Below are 20,403 nucleotides of genomic sequence, written 5' to 3'. Positions count from 1 at the left end.
TTCTTTAATTACCATAATATTTTTGAACAATAAAAGAGTATGTTTCTTCTAATGTACAGGAAAATGTCACTGGGTGGAGAGAATCATGCTGGGTCACCTTCCCCATCACTTCGGGGTGTGGGACAAAAATCAGCTATTTGGTGGTGCTTTCTTCGGACCTGATTGAGGTAATAGTGTCTTTACAGTAGTCTCAATGAGGGCCACGTATTCCACGTATTTGTCTGCTACCAAATAGCTCATTTTTGTCTCACACCCCTAAGTGATGGGGAAGGAGAATAGTGGATGACCCAGCATGATTCTCTCCACCCAGTGACATTTTCCTGCACAATAGAAGAAACATACTCTTTAATTATAATGGGTGACTTTAATATGCACATAGATTGGGTTAACCAAACTGGAAGCAATACGGTGGAGGAGGATTTCCTGGAGTGCATAAGGGATGGTTTTTTAGACCAATATGTCGAGGAACCAACTAGGGGGGAGGCCATCTTAGACTAGGTGTTGTGTAATGAGAGAGGATTAATTAGCAATCTCGTTGTCCGAGGCCCCTTGGGGAAGAGTGACCATAATATGGTGGAATTCTGCATTAGGATGGAGAATGAAACAGTTAATTCAGAGACCATGGTCCAGAACTTAAAGAAGGGTAACTTTGAAGGTATGAGGCGTGAATTGGCTAGGATAGATTGGTGAATTATACTTAAGGGGTTGACTGTGGATGGGCAATGGCAGACATTTAGAGACCGCATGGATGAACTACCACAATTGTACATTCCTGTCTGGCGTAAAAATAAAAAAGGGAAGGTGGCTCAACCGTGGCTATCAAGGGAAATCAGGGATAGCATTAAAGCCAAGGAAGTGGCATACAAATTGGCCAGAAATAGCAGCGAACCTGGGGACTAGGAGAAATTTAGAACTCAGCAGAGGAGGACAAAGGGTTTGATTAGGGCAGGGAAAATGGAGTACGAGAAGAAGCTTGCAGGGAACATTAAGACGGATTGCAAAAGTTTCTATAGATATGTAAAGAGAAAAAGGTTAGTAAAGACAAACGTAGGTCCCCTGCAGTCAGAATCAGGGGAAGTCCTAACGGGGAACAAAGAAATGGCGGACCAATTGAACAAGTACTTTGGTTCGGTATTCACTGAGGAGGACACAAACAACCTTCTGGATATAAAAGGGGTCGGAGGGTCTAGTAAGGAGGAGGAACTGAGGGAAATCCTTATTAGTCGGGAAATTGTGTTGGGGAAATTGATGGGATTGAAGGCCGATAAATCCCCAGGGCCTGATGGACTGCATCCCAGAGTACTTAAGGAGGTGGCCTTGGAAATAGTGGATGCATTGACAGTCATTTTCCAACATTCCATTGACTCTGGATCAGTTCCTATGGAGTGGAGGGTAGCCAATGTAACCCCACTTTTTAAAAAAGGAGGGAGAGAGAAAACAGGGAATTGTAGACCGGTCAGCCTGACATCGGTAGTGGGTAAAATGATGGAATCAATTATTAAGGATGTCATAGCAGTGCATTTGGAAAGAGGAAATATGATAGGTCCAAGTCAGCATGGATTTGTGAAAGGGAAATCATGCTTGACAAATCTTCTGGAATTTTTTGAGGATGTTTCCAGCAGAGTGGACAAGGGAGAACCAGTTGATGTGGTATATTTGGACTTTCAGAAGGCTTTCGACAAGGTCCCACACAAGAGATTAATGTGCAAAGTTAAAGCACATGGGATTGGGGGTAGTGTGCTGACATGGATTGAGAACTGGTTGTCAGACAGGAAGCAAAGAGTAGGAGTAAATGGGGACTTTTCAGAATGGCAGGCAGTGACTAGTGGGGTAACGCAAGGTTCTGTGCTGGGGCCCCAGCTGTTTACACTGTACATTAATGATTTAGACGAGGGGATTAAATGTAGTATCTCCAAATTTGCGGATGACACTAAGTTGGGTGGCAGTGTGAGCTGCGAGGAGGATGCTATGAGGCTGCAGAGCGACTTGGATAGGTTAGGTGAGTGGGCAAATGCATGGCAGATGAAGTATAATGTGGATAAATGTGAGGTTATCCACTTTGGTGGTAAAAACAGAGAGACAGACTATTATCTGAATGGTGACAGATTAGGAAAAGGGGAGGTGCAAAGAGACCTGGGTGTCATGGTACATCAGTCATTGAAGGTTGGCATGCAGGTACAGCAGGCGGTTAAGAAAGCAAATGGCATGTTGGCCTTCATAGCGAGGGGATTTGAGTACAGGGGCAGGGAGGTGTTGCTACAATTGTACAGGGCCTTGGTGAGGCCACATCTGGAGTATTGTGTACAGTTTTGGTCTCCTAACCTGAGGAAGGACATTCTTGCTATTGAGGGAGTGCAGCGAAGGTTCACCAGACTGATTCCCGGGATGGCGGGACTGACCTATCAAGAAAGACTGGATCAACTGGGCTTGTATTCACTGGAGTTCAGAAGAATGAGAGGGGACCTCATAGAAACGTTTAAAATTCTGACGGGGTTAGACAGGTTAGATGCAGGAAGAATGTTCCCAATGTTGGGGAAGTCCAGAACCAGGGGACACAGTCTAAGAATAAGGGGAAAGCCATTTAGGACCGAGATGAGGAGGAATTTCTTCACCCAGAGAGTGGTGAACCTGTGGAATTCTCTACCACAGAAAGTTGTTGAGGCCAATTCACTAAATATATTCAAAAAGGAGTTGGATGAAGTCCTTACTACTAGGGGAATCAAGGGGTATGGTGAGAAAGCAGGAATGGGGTACTGAAGTTGCATGTTCAGCCATGAACTCATTGAATGGCGGTGCAGGCTAGAAGGGCCGAATGGCCTACTCCTGCACCTATTTTCTATGTTTCTATGTTTTTCTATGTTTCTAATTGTTCAAAAATATTACGGAGATGAAAGAACATTTCATGGGTAGCAGACATATGATACTGCTCAGATGTCTTTATCTCTTCTCTCTTTCTTGCTCCGTTTTCTCTCGCTCTCCTTTCTCTCTCTCTCTATCTCCTTTCTTTCCCCTTTCTCTCTCTCTCTCTCTGACTAAGTCTGAGTGGTCGTACTCGATCTGACCTCCAGACTCTGGTTACTTTGCATACACTGTAACTGACTAGTACGCCTTGTTCGAACTATTTTGTATAGATGCATTTAAAACAGTGTTTACATAGGTTTGTGTTTTATTTCCGTACATGATTTTGAGTATGTAGCTATTCTACTTTGAATAAATAATACACAGCTTTCACTGAGAACATTGAGTCCTTATGCAAAACAAAATACACCTAATCAGTCTTTGGAGTTTGTAACATTGTTTTGAGAGAAGGTGCACTTTGAACCTTGTGTGTGTATTCAGCATAATATTGTGGAAATTGAATTTACCATTTCTATTCCAAAGTTGGCTTTGTTTTGTTTTATAAGATAAATTGCACTAGAATGGTGGTGAAAGAGGGTGCAGTCTGTACTCTTGTATTTTTTCCCCACTGGATCTTACAAAGGAGCATTGTAACATGACTTCGTTTATGCATTCACATTTAGTTTAGACTTTGGATTCATCAATTACCTTGGGCATTACTTTTTTGACCTAGCCATACAACCACTGGGAATATTGCACATTTTCTCTGCCTTAAAGCCTCACTTTCCTTCCCCCCTCATCCTCCTTCTGGGGACTTGAACAACTCACTTTTCCCTCCAGAAAATCCATTTCCTCTTCCAATAAGTTAAGCATCAAGGATTTTTTTTCAAGCTCAAGCACTTCCAATGCTGGCTGATAGCAGCCTGGATCCTCTGGTATTGAGTATCAGAGAGCGACTGCGTGCTCCTTTTTGAAGACAAAACACAAACCAGGAAATGGCTCTCTTTGTCTATTATTGGTTTTGTAAAGAGACCAGCTGGTTTTCATTTTTTGGAAAAAAAAGTTGGGTACTGGCTATGTCTCCCCCCCCCCCCCCCCCCCCCCCAAATCATTTCTGAATTTCCTGGGTTGCCAATTCTTTTCTGTTTTGGATTAATATTTTGTGTTGCTCACACCATGCTTTTAAAAGTATCAGTCTTAATTCATAAAACTGCAGTTTGAGATTCCATATTCACTTAGCTGATCAGTATCCTTCAGTTTGACTGCTTTAGAATGACCAGGTTGGAGAGGAGTGTCAGTAAGTTAACAAAAAATTGATAAGCTGTAAGTAACCAAGATTTTAAGAGGGAATAATAATTGTGATTCAGGAAAAGGTCATGTATACTCTTGGATTCACATACATTTTAATATAATCCTAAAAAATCATCCAGGAAATGAGAATGGAAAAAGTGATCTGAATTTGCTACTTTTTTCAGAAATCATTCAGATGTATTCTGTATGAATTCTTAATGTTGATGGGACCAGTCCAGTCAGTGGTCAAACTTGTTAGCTGAACTCCTTTTTAAAATATGGCTTTGTTGTTCTCACTTTCCAGACACCCAGTTTTTGGTCAGATGAAGGAACCGAAAAGAAAAGCACACATCAGCGCTCTGCTTCATGGGGAAGTGCTGATCAGCTGAAAGAGGTATGGAGCAAGCAGTTCAAAAACAGCATAAAATTAATAGCGTATTGTGAATCTTCTCGGTTTAATTTTTTTTAAATACATTTTTTAAAGTTTTCCATTGATCCTGAAGTGGTCCCAAAATGCTATAGTTGTATATCTGTCAGTTTCTTGACCCATTGCTGTTGATCACAGTTCTTCTCATGTTCTGGACACTCATTTCTATGAAACTGTAAACACCATGAAAATTGCAATCTGTTCCGTAGTTGGTTTCCTGTGATATTTAGTTGGTCAGTTTTTGTTTACTTAGCATTCTTAATTAGTTGCTCTGTAAAATCAATTAGTTTGTATGAGAGTTTGGACAAACAATGTGGCCAGGATATTTGACTTTGGGGGCATTCCAGTTGAGTCCAAACCTATTCTCACCAAGTGCCCAAATGCAGTGGGAACCCTGGCTAATTTTTCTGGTTTGTTGTCTGGTGGAGGGGCTGAATCAATTGCCTGGATATTGCAGTGGGTATGAGCGTCCTCTGCTGTACCTGCATTAAATCACAAACTTGCAGTCTGTCAACATACGCAGTGGCTGACGATCCACTCTGCCACCGAAAACCTAATTGCTGGTGCAGAGTTGGGCTGTTTGCCTACTAACTATCTAGCAATTACGTACGGAAATTTCACGGCTGGTGGAAATGGGCACAGGGCCTGTTTCCACAGTGTAAGGGTATACACAATGAAAAAAATACTTAAAAAAATTAAATGACATCCAGGAACATTAAAAGCTTTAATGAGAAGCAACCCTAGTGTATGTTAAAGCTGCAGGTTATTTTAAAATAACGTTTAAATTTCATTACTTTCTACACAGTGCACAGTATTTGTTTACAAGTGGAAATTGAGTAATGAATTGGATTCCCACGATAAGCGCTAAATCTATGTATTTTAAAGGCTGTAGTAATGTAGTAATTTAAATGTTTTCTGATTGGCGGACCAGGCCCATGTAATCCCAGGTATGTTCCCGCACAAGCTGCGTCCCTGGGATCGTGGGCCATTACACTGCCCTCCTGCTCGCAGCGTCAGTGAGCAAGCTTACGCAGGAGGGCTGCTATCAGGTAGATGCGTATTCTTTGCGCAGGTTGGTGGATACTTCGGAGGTATGTTGCCGACCACAATTTTTGGCCCAATACCTGGTTAATAGTGGCATTGAAGATGATGAGGATAACGAAGGATAGAAACAATGTAATATTTTTAAGGAACATGGTGCTAGTGAAGATGGAATGATTGTCATGAGAGATTGAGATAATGGAGTTTTGTTGGGTTATATTAATGGATCAAGAGGACACTTCAGAACTTTTGGCATCTTCAATGGCTCAATATAGTCAGGGATTTTTCCCTTTTTATTGGAAGGTAGTTTGTGTTGTTCTGATCTTTTTTTTTTTAAAAAAAAAAGACAAATCCGAGGCAAATAACTACAGGCCCATCAGCCGAGCAACACCCATCATTGGGACGATACTTGAAGGCATCCGAAGAGATGCCCTTTATGATCACTGGGAAAGAGAAAGTGCCAATAGAGATGCTCAACACGGCTTCCGGAAAAGATTGCCTTGTAAACTTAATTGAGTAACTTGGAAACATAGAAAATAGGTGCAGGAGCAGGCCATTCGACCCTTCGAGCCTGCACCACCATTCCATATGATCATGGCTGATCATGCAACTTCAGTACCCCACACCTGCCTTCTCTCCATACCCCCTGATCCCTTTAGCCATAGGGGCCACAGCTAACTCCCTTTGAATATATCCAACAAACTGGACTCAACAACTTTCTGTGGTAGATATTGTGTTCCTAACACAGATGAGGCTGCACACAGGGAGGTTAAAGTAGCAGCGACCTCAGTCTTTAATAAGACACTCCAGAGTGACGAACAGGCCTTAGGGGCCGGCTTATATACAATGCTCCCAAGTGATGCTGGGATCCCGTGGGACTTAAAGGGATGAGCTCCCTGGTGGCGGAACATGGGAGTGCATGCTTTACAGATACACAACATCACACCCCACCGCCCCCCCCCCCCAAAAAGTCGAAGTGAAAACTATTTACAAGGTGAGGCAGTCAGGAGCCTTTCTTTCCCTGGTGCACCGCTTCAGTACAAATGTCTGTTCTGGTGTGTTGGCTGTGCCCTCGCTGGGCTGGCGTGTTGTTGCCCTGCTCGGTGAGCCTGGCCTTGTTGGGCGTGATTGGTTCGATTTCCTGGTCCGGGGTGGTGTCATTGATCCTTTGGGTGTCTGTTGTGGGCTCGAAAAAGGTGGTGTCTGCTGTGTGTTGTTCAGGGCAGTCTGTGAACCGCAGCCTCGTTTGGTCCAGGTGCTTTCTGCAAAGTTGTCCATTGTCTAGTTTGACTACAAACACCCTACTCCCTTCTTTAGCTATCACCGTGCCCGCGATCCACTTGGGACCATGTCCATAGTTTAGCACATACACAGGGTCATTCAGATCAATTTCCCGTGACACAGTGGTGCGACCATCGTTTACATTTTGTTGCTGCCGCCTGCTCTCTACCTGATCATGCAGGTTGGGGTGAACCAGCGAGAGTCTGGTTTTAAGTGTCTTTTTCATGAGTAGCTCAGCTGGGGGCACCCTGTGAGCGAGTGGGGTCTCGTGCGGTAGCTGAGCAGTACTCGGGACAGGCAGGTTTGGAGTGAGCCGCCTTTGACTCGTTTAAGGCTCTGTTCGATGGTTTGTACAGCCTGCTCTCCCTGCCCTTTGGAGGCTGGTTTAAACGGGGCCGAGGTGACATGTTTGATTCCATTGCGGGTCATGAATTCTTTAAATTCAGCACTGGTGAAACATGGCCTGTTCCCACTGACCAATTTGTCAGGCAGGCTGTGGGTGGCAAACATGGCCCTCGGGCTTTCAATGGTGGTGGTGGCGGTGCTTCCCGACATTATTTTACATTCAATCCATTTTGAAAAAGCATCCACCACCACCAGGAACATTTTACCGAGAAACGGGCCCACATAGTCAACATGGATCCTCGACCATGGTCTGGAGGGCCAGGACCACAAACTTAGTGGTGTCTCTCTGGGCGTGTTGCTCAACTGAGCACACACGCTGCATTGCCGTACACAGGACTCTTAAGTCCGAGTCGATGCCGGGCCACCACACGTGGGACCTGGCTATCGCTTTCATCATTACTTTCCCGGGTGTGTGCTGTGGAGATCCGAGATGAACGTCTCCCTGCCCTTTTTTGGTTGCATTACGCGGTTACTCCAGAACAAGCAGTCTGCCTGAAAGGACAGCTCGTCCTTTCGCCGCTGGAACGGCTTGATTGGCTCTTGCATTTCAACGGGGATGCTGGCCCAGCTCCTATGCAGTACACAGTTTTTTACTAGGGACAGCAGAGGATCTTGGCTGGTCCAAGTCCTAATCTGATGGGCCGTGACAGGTGATTTATCATTTTCAAACGCTTCCATGACCATCAGCAAGTCTGCGGGCTGCGCCACCATCAACAAGTTTGCAGGCTGCGCCATTTCCACCCCCGTGGTGAGCAATTGTAACCGACTGAGAGCATCCGCACAGTTCTCTGTGCCTGGCCTGTAGCAGATGGTATAGTTATACGTTGATAGCGCGAGTGCCCACCTTTGTATGCGGGCTGAGGCATTAGTATTTATCCCCTTGTTTTCAGCGAACAGGGCTATAAGGGGCTTGTGATCAGTTTCCAGCTCAAATTTGAGCCCAAACGGATACTGATGCATTTTCTTTACCCGAACACACACGCTAATGCCTCTTTCTCAATCATGCTGTAGGCCCTCTCTGCCTTATACAAGCTTCTGGAAGCATAGGTGACAGGTTGCAACTTCCCTGCAACGTTAGCTTGTTGTAATACACACCCGACTCCGTACGATAACGTGTCACATGCTAGCACAAGTCGTTTACACGGGTTATACAATACAAGCAGCTTGTTGGAGCATAAAATGTTTCTGGCTTTCTCTAAAGCAATTACTTGTTTTTTTCTCCATACCCAGTTCTCACCTTTGCGCAATAACACATGTAGGGGCTCTAAAAGGGTGCTTAACCCCGGTAGGAAGTTACCAAAATAGTTGAGGAGTCCCAGGAACGACCGCAGTTCCATGACGTTCGGTGGCCTGGGGGCGTTCCTGATGGGCTCTGTCTTGGCGTCTGTGGGCCGAATGCCGTCCGCCGCGATCTTTCTCCCCAAAAACTCCCCTGCCATGAAGACGCATTTCGACCTCTTCAGCCACAGCCCTACGCGATCCAGTCGCTGGAGGACCTCCTCCAGGTTTTGTAGGTGCTCGGTGGTGTCCCGACCCATGACCAATATGTCGTCCTGAAAGACCACCGTGCGTGGTACCAACTTGAGTAGGCTCTCCATGTTTCTCTGGAAGATCGCTGCAGCCGACCGAATTCCAAACGGGCATCTGTTGTAGATGAACAGTCCCTTGTGCGTGTTGATGCAGGTGAGGCCCTTTGAAGACTCCTCCAGCTCCTGTGTCATGTCGGCCGAAGTCAGGTTGAGCTTGGTGAACGTTTAGCCAGCGTCGCAAATAGGTCGTCTGCCTTAGGTAGCGGGTATTGGTCCTGTAGCGAGAAACGATTAATAGTTACTTTATAATCGCCGCAAATCCTGATCATGCCATCACTTTTGAGTGCTGGAACAATCGGGCTGGCCCACTCGCTGAATTCCACTGGGGAGATGATGCCCTCACGTTGCAGCCTGTCCAGCTCCATTTCCACACTCTCCCTCATCATGTGAGGAACTGCTTGCGTCTTGTGGTGAATGGGTCGTGCCTATGGGACCAAGTGGATCCACACCTTCGCCCGGAAAAGTTTCCAATGCCTGGCTCAAAATGGGAAGGAAATTTGTGAAGAACCTGGGTACATGAGGCCTTGTCGACGTGATAGCGCTCGGATGTCATCCCAGTTCCAGCGGATTTTATCCAGCCAGCTCCTTCCAAGCAGTGTGGGGCCATCGCCTGGGACAATCCAGAGTGGCAGTTCGTGCACCATGCCTTCGTAGGTGACCTTGACCATGGCACTGCCCAGGACAGTGATCAGCTCTTTGGTGTACATTCTCAGTTTCGTGTGGCTGGATCTCGGGGCTGGTCTGAGTGCCTTGTTACACCACAGTCTCGCAAACATCTTTTTACTCATGATGGATTGGCTAGCGCCAGTGTCCAGTTCCATGGTTACGAGTAAGCCATTCAATTTTACATTTAGCATTATAGGTGGACATTTCATCGAAAATGTGTGCACCCTGTGTACTTCAGCATCTACCTCCTCTCTGAGGCTCAAAACTGCTTTGATCCACCATGGACCGATCTTCCTCCGCCACGTGGTGTTTAGCAGGTTTTGCAGAGCTTGCAGCTCCAAACTCGTTGGAGGTGCCCCATTGTTCCACAGCTCTTGCAAACATACCCTTTGAAGCTACATGAATAGGCTGAATGGAAGTCTCCACAACGCCAACAAGGTGTGAATTGCCTTGTATTCATCCTTTGTTGCGGACTCTTGAGTCATCTGGGTCACCTGAGGCCTGCTGGCAGTTGCAGACTCGTGGGTTCTGCCCTGTACATTTCTGTTCGCAAACACAATTCTAGTTAATTTATGAACATTGCTAGCACTTGTGTGCTGAGCGATTTGTTTGGTGTTATCATTGGTGGACATAAACGCCTGTGCTATCGCAATGGCCTTACTGAGGGTCGGTGTCTCTACAGTCAAAAGTTTTCGTAGGATGGTCTCGTGGCCAATGAACAGTACAAAAAAGTCTCTGAGCATTTGCTCCAGGTAGCCATCAAACTCACATTGTCCTGCAAGTCGCCTTAGCTCGGCGACGTAGCTCGCCACTTCCTGACCTTCAGATCGCTGGCTCATGTAGAACCGATACCTCGCCATCAGCACGCTCTCCCTCGGGTCAAGATGCTCCCAAACCAGTGTACACAGCTCCTCATATGACTTATCTGTGGGTTTCACTGGAGCCAGAAGATTCTTCATGAGGCTGTAGGTCGATGCCCCGCAGACTGTGAGGAGGACCGCTCTCCTTTTTGCAGCGCTTCCTTCTCCGTCCAGCTCGTTGGCTACAAAAAGTACTGGTCTAGCCGTTCGACATAGGCTTCCCAGTCCACACCCTCCGAGAACTTCTCCAGGATGCCCACAGTTTGCTGCATCTTTGCGTTGGATTCGCATTCTCGTCACCAGTTATTGTGTTCCTAACACACACATGAGGCTGCACACACAAGTTAAAGTAACAGTGACTTCAGTCTTTAATAAGACACTCCAGAGTGAGGATCAGGCCTTAGGGGCCAGCTTATATACAGTGCTCCCAAGGGATGCTGGGATCCCTTGGGACTTCAGGAATGAGCTCCCTGGTGGCGGAACATGGGAGTGCATGCTTTACAGATACACAAAAGTAGAGAATTCCATAGGTTCACAATTCTCTGGGTGAAAAAGTTTCTCCTCATCTCGGTCCTAGATGGCTTACCCCTTATCCTTAGACTGTGACCCCTGGTTTTGGATTTCCCCAACATTGGGAACATTCTTCCTGCATCTAACCTGTCCAATCCCGTCAGAATTTTATATGTTTCTATAAGATCCCCTCTCATTCTTCTAAATTCCAGTGAATATAAGCCTAGTCAATCCAGTCTTTCTTCATATGTCAGTCCTGCCATCTCGGGAATCAGTCTGGTGAACCTTTGCTGCATTCCCTCAATAGCAAGAATGTCCTTCCTCAGATTAGGAGACCAAAACTGCACACAATACTCAAGATGTGGTCTCACCAAAGCCCCCTGTACAACTGCAGCAAGACCTAGGTTAGTGGATGAAAATAATCGAGTTGACAGTCTACTTAGACTTTTTGTAAATATTTGATAAGGTACCACACAAGATTACGTCACAAGATAGAATCTTGTAGTATCAGTGAGAAATGTGCTGGATTAGGAATTATCTCCAATTCAGCAGCCAAAAAGTTTTAGTCAACAATTGTGGATCAGCTTGGAGGCATGTTGCTAGTGATGTCCTCCATTGGGCCCACTACTGTTCACGAGTTTGATTAATTACCTGGACAGTGGTGCTTGGGGATACGGTCAGTAAGTTTGCAGATGATAAAATTGATGCAAGGGGTAAAACAGTAGAGAAGTAAAATCTTGTGCTAAAAGATTTAGATTTGCTAGGGAATGAGCCAAATAATGCCAAATGGCATTTAACCAAGAGAAATACAGTGTCACGCATGTAGGTAGGACCAACACAGCGTATACTTATCATTTACAGGGAAGGATACTGAAAGCTGTTTAAGAGACAAAAGGATCTAGATGTCATTGTGCCTACGAGAATGTTTATTAGCTTAAAGAACCATCAGTATTGGGTAAGCTTAAAGAGTTGAGTCTATTTACTTCAGAGCAGTGTAGACTTAAAGGGGACCTGATGGAGTATATAAAATAATGAAAGGGCTGAATTGTGTGCCTATTGATAGATTATTTCAGTTTGACAGATTCGGGAGGATCAGGGGACATGTATTTAAAAGTACGAATAGGCTAGATATTAAGCGATTCTTCTTTTCCCAGAGAGTAGTGAGCCGCTGCAATGCGTTGCTGGCTTGTGTGGTGTGTGCTGACTCTCGGCTTGCCTTCAAGAGGAAGTTGGCTGGGGCACAGATGGCATCATGTAAGTGGATTAACAGTTAATGTACGTATGGTCAATGTGATCTCCTAGACTAATTTTGATCACCTGAGGAGGTCGATGAGGAATTTTACAAGATGAGCTCTATTGGCCCTGTTTTTCTTTTCCAAGTGCTCAACAACAAATTGTATTTATATAGCACCTTTAATGTAGTAAAAGGGCCCTAGAGATTACATAGCTGCAGGTGTATATGAAGTGTTTAATCATGATATTCCAGGCACCATGCATCTGGGTCAGCCGGTATTTTCCTGCCCCTCACTTTTGTATGTTCGTATTTTGGGAGGAATGCCTTGTTTGACCTATAGAACTTCTCACTCCAGTTACGTTTTTGAGAAATCTTGAGAAAATCATGGTGAGGGGTGAAGAGGATTGCATGTGTGTATAAGAGATGATTTAAAAAAAAAACTGCAAACATAAAGTTGTATCTTAAAGAACAAAGTCTTATATTTGATGCCAACATTGCTTTGTCTCTATTTCTTTGCTGGATCATACATCTTGCATCATGCTTCTTCACTGAGGGCAGACGGGAGACCTCTCCCAAGGCTGTGTATAGATGCAAAGAGTCTGTATAGTTGTTCATAGAAAATTAATGTTAAGTCATCGACAAATGGAAACTCTCAAATAAAGCTCTGATTCTCATTGTACTCATGGATTAATGTTTTAATGCTGCAAAATGCATGGCCTCCCTTTTTAATGTGCTGCAGAATTGCATAGAATAAACCCTCAGTGACTCTAATCATGCTGATTAGTGATGAAGATGGAAGATATGATTCTGTTCAAGCTCCCAATGGGAAAGCTCTGATAAGTTAGCGATAACAAACTATCTGTTCTGACTTGTGTGGGAGTTTATTCTCGGCAATAACACACTTGGGGTTCAGATTATTTTCGTCTCTTGAGCTTTGCTCTTGTATGATGTCATCCTAATTTATTAAGTGTCGCTGGTTTATAAACACATCCCAACTGCTTATTGACTTTATAATGTCTGTTATTAAAGTGATCTCATCTTGTAATTCCCACAACGTATAGAACGCATGGAGATGTCAGAATTTGGAATGGATTCAAATTTGTTGCTTTATTTGCATGGTGTAGCTCTACTTTGGAAGTTCATCATGCAGTGAGCTAAAATTTTACCCAGTGCATTTTATAATGCTTTTGTATATAAGCCAGTGTTGAAATTCAATTTTGCTATTTTTTAATTTTGTTATTTAAAAAAAACAGCACCACCTCAACACATAAAGGGGCTCATTTTCCTCTTTGGAATGTTTCCTTTGTGCCTGTTTCTAGAGCATTTTGATGACCTATTATGCTGGGTGAAGGTATGCACGTGTTTCCAGGGGCAGCATGGATGGTTACAGGAAGAAGCCATCTGAAAGAGACATTTAAAATGTCGAGGAAGTGGTATCAAAATTGGATTTCCAAAGGTCCAGGGTCTAATTGATGGCATCCATACAGCCCCAATGTGTTCCTGCAGTGGCCCATAAAGTGAATTGCAAGGGTTTTTAATTCCATCTTTGTTCAGTATGACCAGCTGCAGCAGACACTGCCGGTACACTTCCTTGTATATTGAGAACCTGCTCCCCAAAAAGGGAGAGAAAATGTAGCTTGGCAGTGTCTCATTCCATCTTTGACCTCTCCCTCATGTGTGCTACCTACTACAAAAACAGGCTCGTAATGAATAGTTGATATTAGTGGCTAGTTACATCCCTAAAGTCTATCTGTAGGTATTACGAAGACAGTAATATGCAATGTGGAAGGAGTTGGCAGGGCCTTCTGTTGTGCCAGCTCCTGTGATCATGGACATGGGAGGTGCTGGAAGTGTGCTGTACAGTCAAAAGGGCCTCCGTGGGGAACTTGGGGACAACAGAATGCATGAATAGGAGGAAGAGTTTTAGCTAGTGTCGTTGCTGCAGTGCCTAGTGAGTAAGGTCCCCTACCGTGCCACTCCTGATTAGGTCATTCTTTGGACAATGTTTCCACATCCTCTTATTAGTGGAGCTCACATTCAGCCCACCAGCCATCTCCTACCAAGGTCTGTGCCCCGTGGACATGATTGTATCTCTGGGAGCAGGAAGTTTCACTTTAGCTGCACTTACTGCAGCAGGATATCCACTGTCTACTCTTCAAAATAGGGTGTCGCTCCCATGCTGTTGCTAAATCTTAAACAGCAAAGAATTGTTCTGCCACCAGTCAAAAATAAATGAGGGCGTCTAAGGATTATAGTCACATGAATTTCTGGACAGGTTATGGACAATTGTCTTAGATTAAAGGGGGTTGGTGGGAAAGCAGCCTGGTGAGCCGGTCCAGGGATGGCAGTGGGAAAGCAGCCTGGTGAGCCGGTCCAGGGATGGCAGTGGGAAAGCAGCCTGGTGAGCCGGTCCAGGGATGGCAGTGGGAAAGCAGCCTGGTGAGCCGGTCCAGGGATGGCAGTGGGAAAGCAGCCTCGTGAGCCGGTCCAGGGATGGCAGTGGGAAAGCAGCCTGGTGAGCCGGTCCAGGGATGGCAGTGGGAAAGCCCAGCCAGTTTTAATGGCCGGACATCTTTAATGTGCCACTGATGGACTACCTGACCCAAAAGGCCAGAAAGTTACTGAGAAGTGGTTGCAAAGATCAGGCATCTCATAGGCCACTGGCCTGTCCTATGGTAAGTGGAAAGACAGGGGGTCCAGAGAAGTCAGCAATTTGGTGGAGTGAGGGGGCAATCTATGTTGGAGAGGCCTACATTTTCCTTGTGGGGCCTGGAGAAGCACTCCTACTCTTCCTAGCCCCACAAAGGAAAGATATAAGCTTTGTCTAGAAATGAGTTTACTTGGAGGGGCCTTTTCTCCTGCTAATCCTCCTACCAGCTTTAGCCTGTTGGGAAAGTCACAGCGCTTCACTGCTCAGATCAATGATAAAGTGGCAGTTGGGTTGGGACCCAATCTGCAAATTTAAAGAAGAACCCGCTGGCTTTGTGCGGATATCCTTGGCGCTTGCAATTGGTGGAATCGCAGTTGGAGGCCAGGGGGTAAGTCTCCTGCTCCATTTTAACTGCCCCAGATGTCTGGTTTCTGCCAGGTGGAGGAGGGGGTGGGGGAAGAGTGTTGCAATTCCCCCTTTGTTTGCGAAAGACATGAGTGTTGTGCATGTGTTTTTATTTTTACCACTCTGATCTGCGCTCGCATATTTGTAGTGACTCTATGTATTCACTGTTGAGGCCATCCATAGCTTTAAATTGACAGATTGCATGTTATCCTTGTGCACTTTGGTAGGTGGGTGTTAGTTTCAGTTGCTATGTGCGCTAAGTTCCATGTCCTCTCCTCCTTTGCAATACACCTTTGTGTAATACTTATGGTTAAACGGAAGTCAGATTGCCGGCCATTTCCTTGAACAGTAATATTTATGAGACTACCTCAGTACAGTTACGTAGCGGTTGCAATATAATTAGTCAGATTTTACCTTCACTGTACCTTGGCTTCAATCCTTCCACCTCTGAAGAGCCTTGGGGTGCCTTTCTATGTTAAAGGAACTATGTAAATGCAAGTAGTTGTTGAAATTGTTGAAGCTTGTAAATAGTATTTGGTGTGTACACCAAATTTCACTCATTTGGGTAGTACATGGTTAATGTTTCAGGTAGATCATAACATAGTATTTATCTTAATATAATTTATTCTGTGACATCTTCAATAACTTAAGAGAAATATGTACAGGTGGGTTTTGTAGTTCTATTGTGCATTTTTCAGCAACATTTTTCACTTTTATCCTTTAAAGAGGGGGCTCCATCAGTTCTGTATAAATTGAGGGGTTTCAAAGAGTATATTAAAGTTAAAAGGGTAGATTTTCCACAGCCCTGCTTTAAATAGCATCCCCCCAAAAAAATTTATTGTGGAGAAAATGAGCACTGATAATTTTCCTCCTCCTATTTTTGAATACTGTTGCCCTGAATTTCCTTTAGCTTTTCTGGTGTCTTTGCCTGACTGCCTGAGAGGCTGCAGCAGTGTAAATAAAATACATGCAAGTGGCTCTGCACGGATTTCCTCTATTAATGCCCAGTGAAGATCTGGAACAGATTGTCCCCCATAAAAACTTGGCTTTCCTGTTTTCTAAGCTGCCTTGTGCGTGCTTTTGTTCTTGGTGACTGGCTGGTATTTGCTTTTTTGAATAAGGTGATTTTTTTTCTGCTTCAGAACTTGGTGAATAGTGTTAGTCTAGTGTACTTAGTGATAGAAGCCGTACTCAGTACTGTCTCACTCCCTGCCTCATTTTATGCATTTTGGCTTATTTGGAAGCAGGGGAAACAGTTCCAAGCCCTCTTGATAGCTGCTGAAGAAATTCATCTGGCCATCTCCTGGGTCACTATCAGCCATATCCCGATCACAAGGCAAAAATCCTCCACTCCCCACTGAGCATACAACTGCAGCATCCCACCTTGAACAAAAAAGTCTCAGTCAAATCTGCATCTTCTGCTATTCCTGCACCATCATTCTTTCAACCCAATCTTGTTTTCCATGCTCCTCCACCCACAACTTGTCATCACGGTGCTGTCCTTTTACCAACTCCTGCCAAGGCAGACTGCAGCAGGGTATGGAGTCATGCTGAGAGTGCTACTCCCATTCCAGCCAGGGTACATTAGCATGAACATATTCGCAATGGACAGCACAATTAACTAAATGGGCAGACCACAGAAATACAAACCACAGCTTCTGGGTGGCTAAAATGAATTTCGTCCCTCATCAAGAATTCTCCAGCTGCTGCCTGGTTTAAAATTTGCTGTGCCAGACCCCTTCAAATTCACAAAAGTATTTTTTTCTTTTACGGGGCTTTCTTTGTGCCTGCCCCTTTAAGGTGGCTGTTGCTTCCGAGGCCCAGAAACACCAGGCCTCCTGTTCTCTTCTCCGTGCAGCCAATCGACAATTCTTAAACATTTGTTCAGGTGACCAGTTCTGACTGGTGACATTACTGAGGATGCTGGCTGGGAAGGGTTACTGACCTCAGCTAGTGTGAGGGAATTGAAATAACTTGCAAGAATATCAAAGCTGACAGTAAAAGTTTTATAAATATATTAAGAGACCGAACGTGGGCCCATGACAGACAAATGCCATGATACTATAATGGATAATAAGGAAATGTAGACTTGTTAGATGAATACTTGATATCCGTTCTCAGAATAGAGGAAGAGGACAAAATTCTAGAGGTTTAAGGGAACCTAAAAATAAGTCAAGGGGGAAGGAACTCATTGGAGCTAAAAAAAACGTAAGAACATGTTAATGGAAACAATAATGTTATTTAAGATAGACAAATCTCCAGGACCTGAAATAGATGAGTAAATTGCAGATGTGTTCATCATCATCTTGCAAAATGCTCTAGATTTGGGAATTGTGGATTGGAAAATTGTAAATGTCACTCCATTATTTAAGAAGGGAGGGAGAAACCAGGATACTACAGAGCTGTGGGGAAGCAACTGGAATTTATCAGCAACCGTGTGACTGAGCACTTGAACAAGTATGAGCTGCTCAGAGTCAGCATGGATTTGTGATGGGTGGATCATGTCTGACTAATCAAGTTGAATTTTTTGAGGAGGTCGCTATCATAGTGGATAGGGGAGTGTCTATGATGTCTTTATTTTTGAGTACTGCACCTCAGGAAGGATATCTTGGCCTTGGAAGGAGTACAGCGCAGATTCACCCCAGAATAATCACACGCTTAAGGAGTTGAATTATGACAATAGGTTGCAACCCTGCTTGTCCTGGTCCACAAAGATTCCTCAGAAAAGTAAAATTATTATACTTAACATGGCTGCTTCTGGGCACTCCCTCCATCTCCTGCTAGGCCTTGCTGTTGGTTTGGCCCCATGCTAGACTTCTAACATTTTTAGTTCAAATGGTAGTGTTGATGACATCATCGGGCTGCGACACTTGCAGGTAAAGTAGGCCACCACCTGCCTGGAGCAGGTGCCCTTCCGTGCCTGTTCTGAGCCCAATGTAAGTTATGTAAGGGCTCGGTTGGATGTTGGGCTGTATTCCTTTGAGAGAGCTGGATCTGTTTCTGGCTGGAGCAGAGCGCACTTCATACAAGAGGTAGGTATCCTGTGATATATAAATCAAAGACCATGAGATCCCCTGAACTAGTTACATTGTCTCACGGGGTCGGAGAGGAATTTTCCAGCTTTTTTCTAAATGATTGAAACCTTGTATTGAGAACTGGTCTAACGAAATTAGAACTAGCACATTAAATATCACGGCAGAAATACACTCATTGTGCAGGATGTAAAGATGTACCATGCTGTGTTCGTTCTTTGTAGGTAAGGTTAATTATTTGCTTTTGATATCTCAAGCTAAGGTCAATGTCAGCTTGGGATATCAACACAATTGCAGAATTCTAAAAGGCAATTTAATATTGTTCGTACAAGGCTGTACTAGATTTTTTTTAAACGGTACAATTAATTGACAGGAACACAGCATGCCTGTACATGTCTAAGCAATGCACTTGAACTTCCTGGTTGTTGGGTTCAGGGTGTGATGACTTCTGGTAATTAATTCCCCAAACCTATTAAAGCTGTGCTGAGGGAAGAAAATTCAGCATTACTCAGTTAAGAATTGAAGGACAGCCATCTTAAAGTTGAGTTCAAAATGGAAAAAAATAATGTTATAGTGAAATAGCCATTATGATACCCAGATGTATTTAAGTTCTAAACTAAATCCAACTCCAGGCTTCATTTCCTTTTCTCCAAAGTGCATCATAATCAGGGTTGTTCACTTTGTATTTTTCCAGCTTCTGAATCTCCCTACCTCTTGCCATCATTGATTTTTTTTAGCTCTCCTATATATCAGTTTATAAGCTATTTGTTTAAAGCAGAGGTTGCAATTCACAGTAGCATACCCAGCCATGGGTTGCAGTGCTAAAGCTTGAATGTCTGGTACCTGGTTGATTCCTTTTTACCATATACAACAACTTCATGGTAAAGACTAAAGGAGGAACACATGGGCCATCACAACGATGCACTGAAGTATGTTTTTACTGTTATGGGCAGGAGGGTTCTGGTAACCATGTAACAGCCATTAAATGTTGGTAGTCTGGTTTTACACTATTTTACAACAGATACTTTGACGACCTGCCATATTTTGATATTTAGCTCAATTGTCGATGGTTACCATTTAAAAAAAAAATCTACATTTTGTGTGCTTACTTTGAAACATGTTTATTTATGATTAGGCTTTCTTTATAATTTTCACTTATTTTACAGTTTGTCTATCATGTATCCAGACATGTTTACTGCTTGTACTATTACATAAGATGTGCCACCAGAGGGCACTACTATGGGAAACTTGTACATCAGCCGTATGGTCACGAAGGTATGCCACCAGAGGGCACTGCAGTAGGAGACTTGTAGGTTACCTGTACAGGTGTGCCAGGCCTAGTATAAAAGGCAGGCCATGTGTGATCCTCACTCTGGAGTTACATTAAATGGACTAAGGTCACTACAGTTCAAGTGCAATACGTTGCCTCGTGGAGTCATTATCAGAGCATCTAAAGACATAAGTCTCCGCACATGCCTTTTACTGTTTTGAATACACTTATTAATCGTGTCCTTCTTTATTTCATCGATCAGATACATTGTTGCTGTTTTCATGGAATTGTCCTGCATTTCATGGGGAGGAGGGAGGAACTCAAATTATTTTTATAAAGTGAAGTAAGAATACAAGTCAAATGTTATTACTTTCTGTGAGAAATGGACTGAAAACAATAGAGTAATAGCAGAGTTTGAATATTAGCTGATTAAGAAAGACTTGAGTGGGAAATTTTAAAGGGGAAAAGAAACTGAAAGGGGAAACACTAGCTTAGTAGAAAGTTAGCTAGCTCCCTCTACTCAATGATAGAGAACCAAATCTTTGGGTCAAGCTGCTGACAAGAGAAGGAAACAAATCTACCAAATGAATCATTGTTCAGATAGAACTGTCAGAAACATATACACAAGATAATTCAGCCTCGTGCACATCATTGTGACTCTCTCGATCCCAGTTAACTTTAATTCCCACAAATACTTCTATGCTCTAATGTACATAATATTGATTTAGGCTTTCTGCAACAGAATGAGACAAGTTTTCCCATTATGGATAATTGGCTTGTGGGTGAAAAGAATGCATTATCACCAGGGTTTGACAAGGTTATAAAACAAGTTGCTTTAGATCAAGAGTAATCATTTTGATGGTTGAATTTGTTTGAAAAGTTAGGAAAGCTTGATTAATTATGCA

General features: G+C 43.9%; 1 protein-coding gene across 2 annotated transcripts in view; it reads left to right on the top strand.

Annotated features, from left to right (window-relative positions):
* The window catches only part of glcci1a (glucocorticoid induced 1a), a 226,667-nt gene that overhangs the window by 122,035 nt on the left and 84,229 nt on the right, over nucleotides 1-20,403 (top strand). For both annotated transcript variants that reach the window (XM_070881031.1, XM_070881030.1), the window contains exon 3: nucleotides 4,433-4,522. In XM_070881031.1, coding sequence (XP_070737132.1) covers nucleotides 4,433-4,522 — 90 coding nt within the window. The remainder of the gene's footprint in view (nucleotides 1-4,432; nucleotides 4,523-20,403) is intronic.

Source organism: Pristiophorus japonicus, chromosome 5, assembly GCF_044704955.1.
Source record: "Pristiophorus japonicus isolate sPriJap1 chromosome 5, sPriJap1.hap1, whole genome shotgun sequence".
NCBI lineage: Eukaryota > Metazoa > Chordata > Chondrichthyes > Pristiophoridae > Pristiophorus > Pristiophorus japonicus.
Note: the sequence above shows the minus strand (reverse complement) of the source record. Positions and strands in the feature narration are given on the sequence as shown.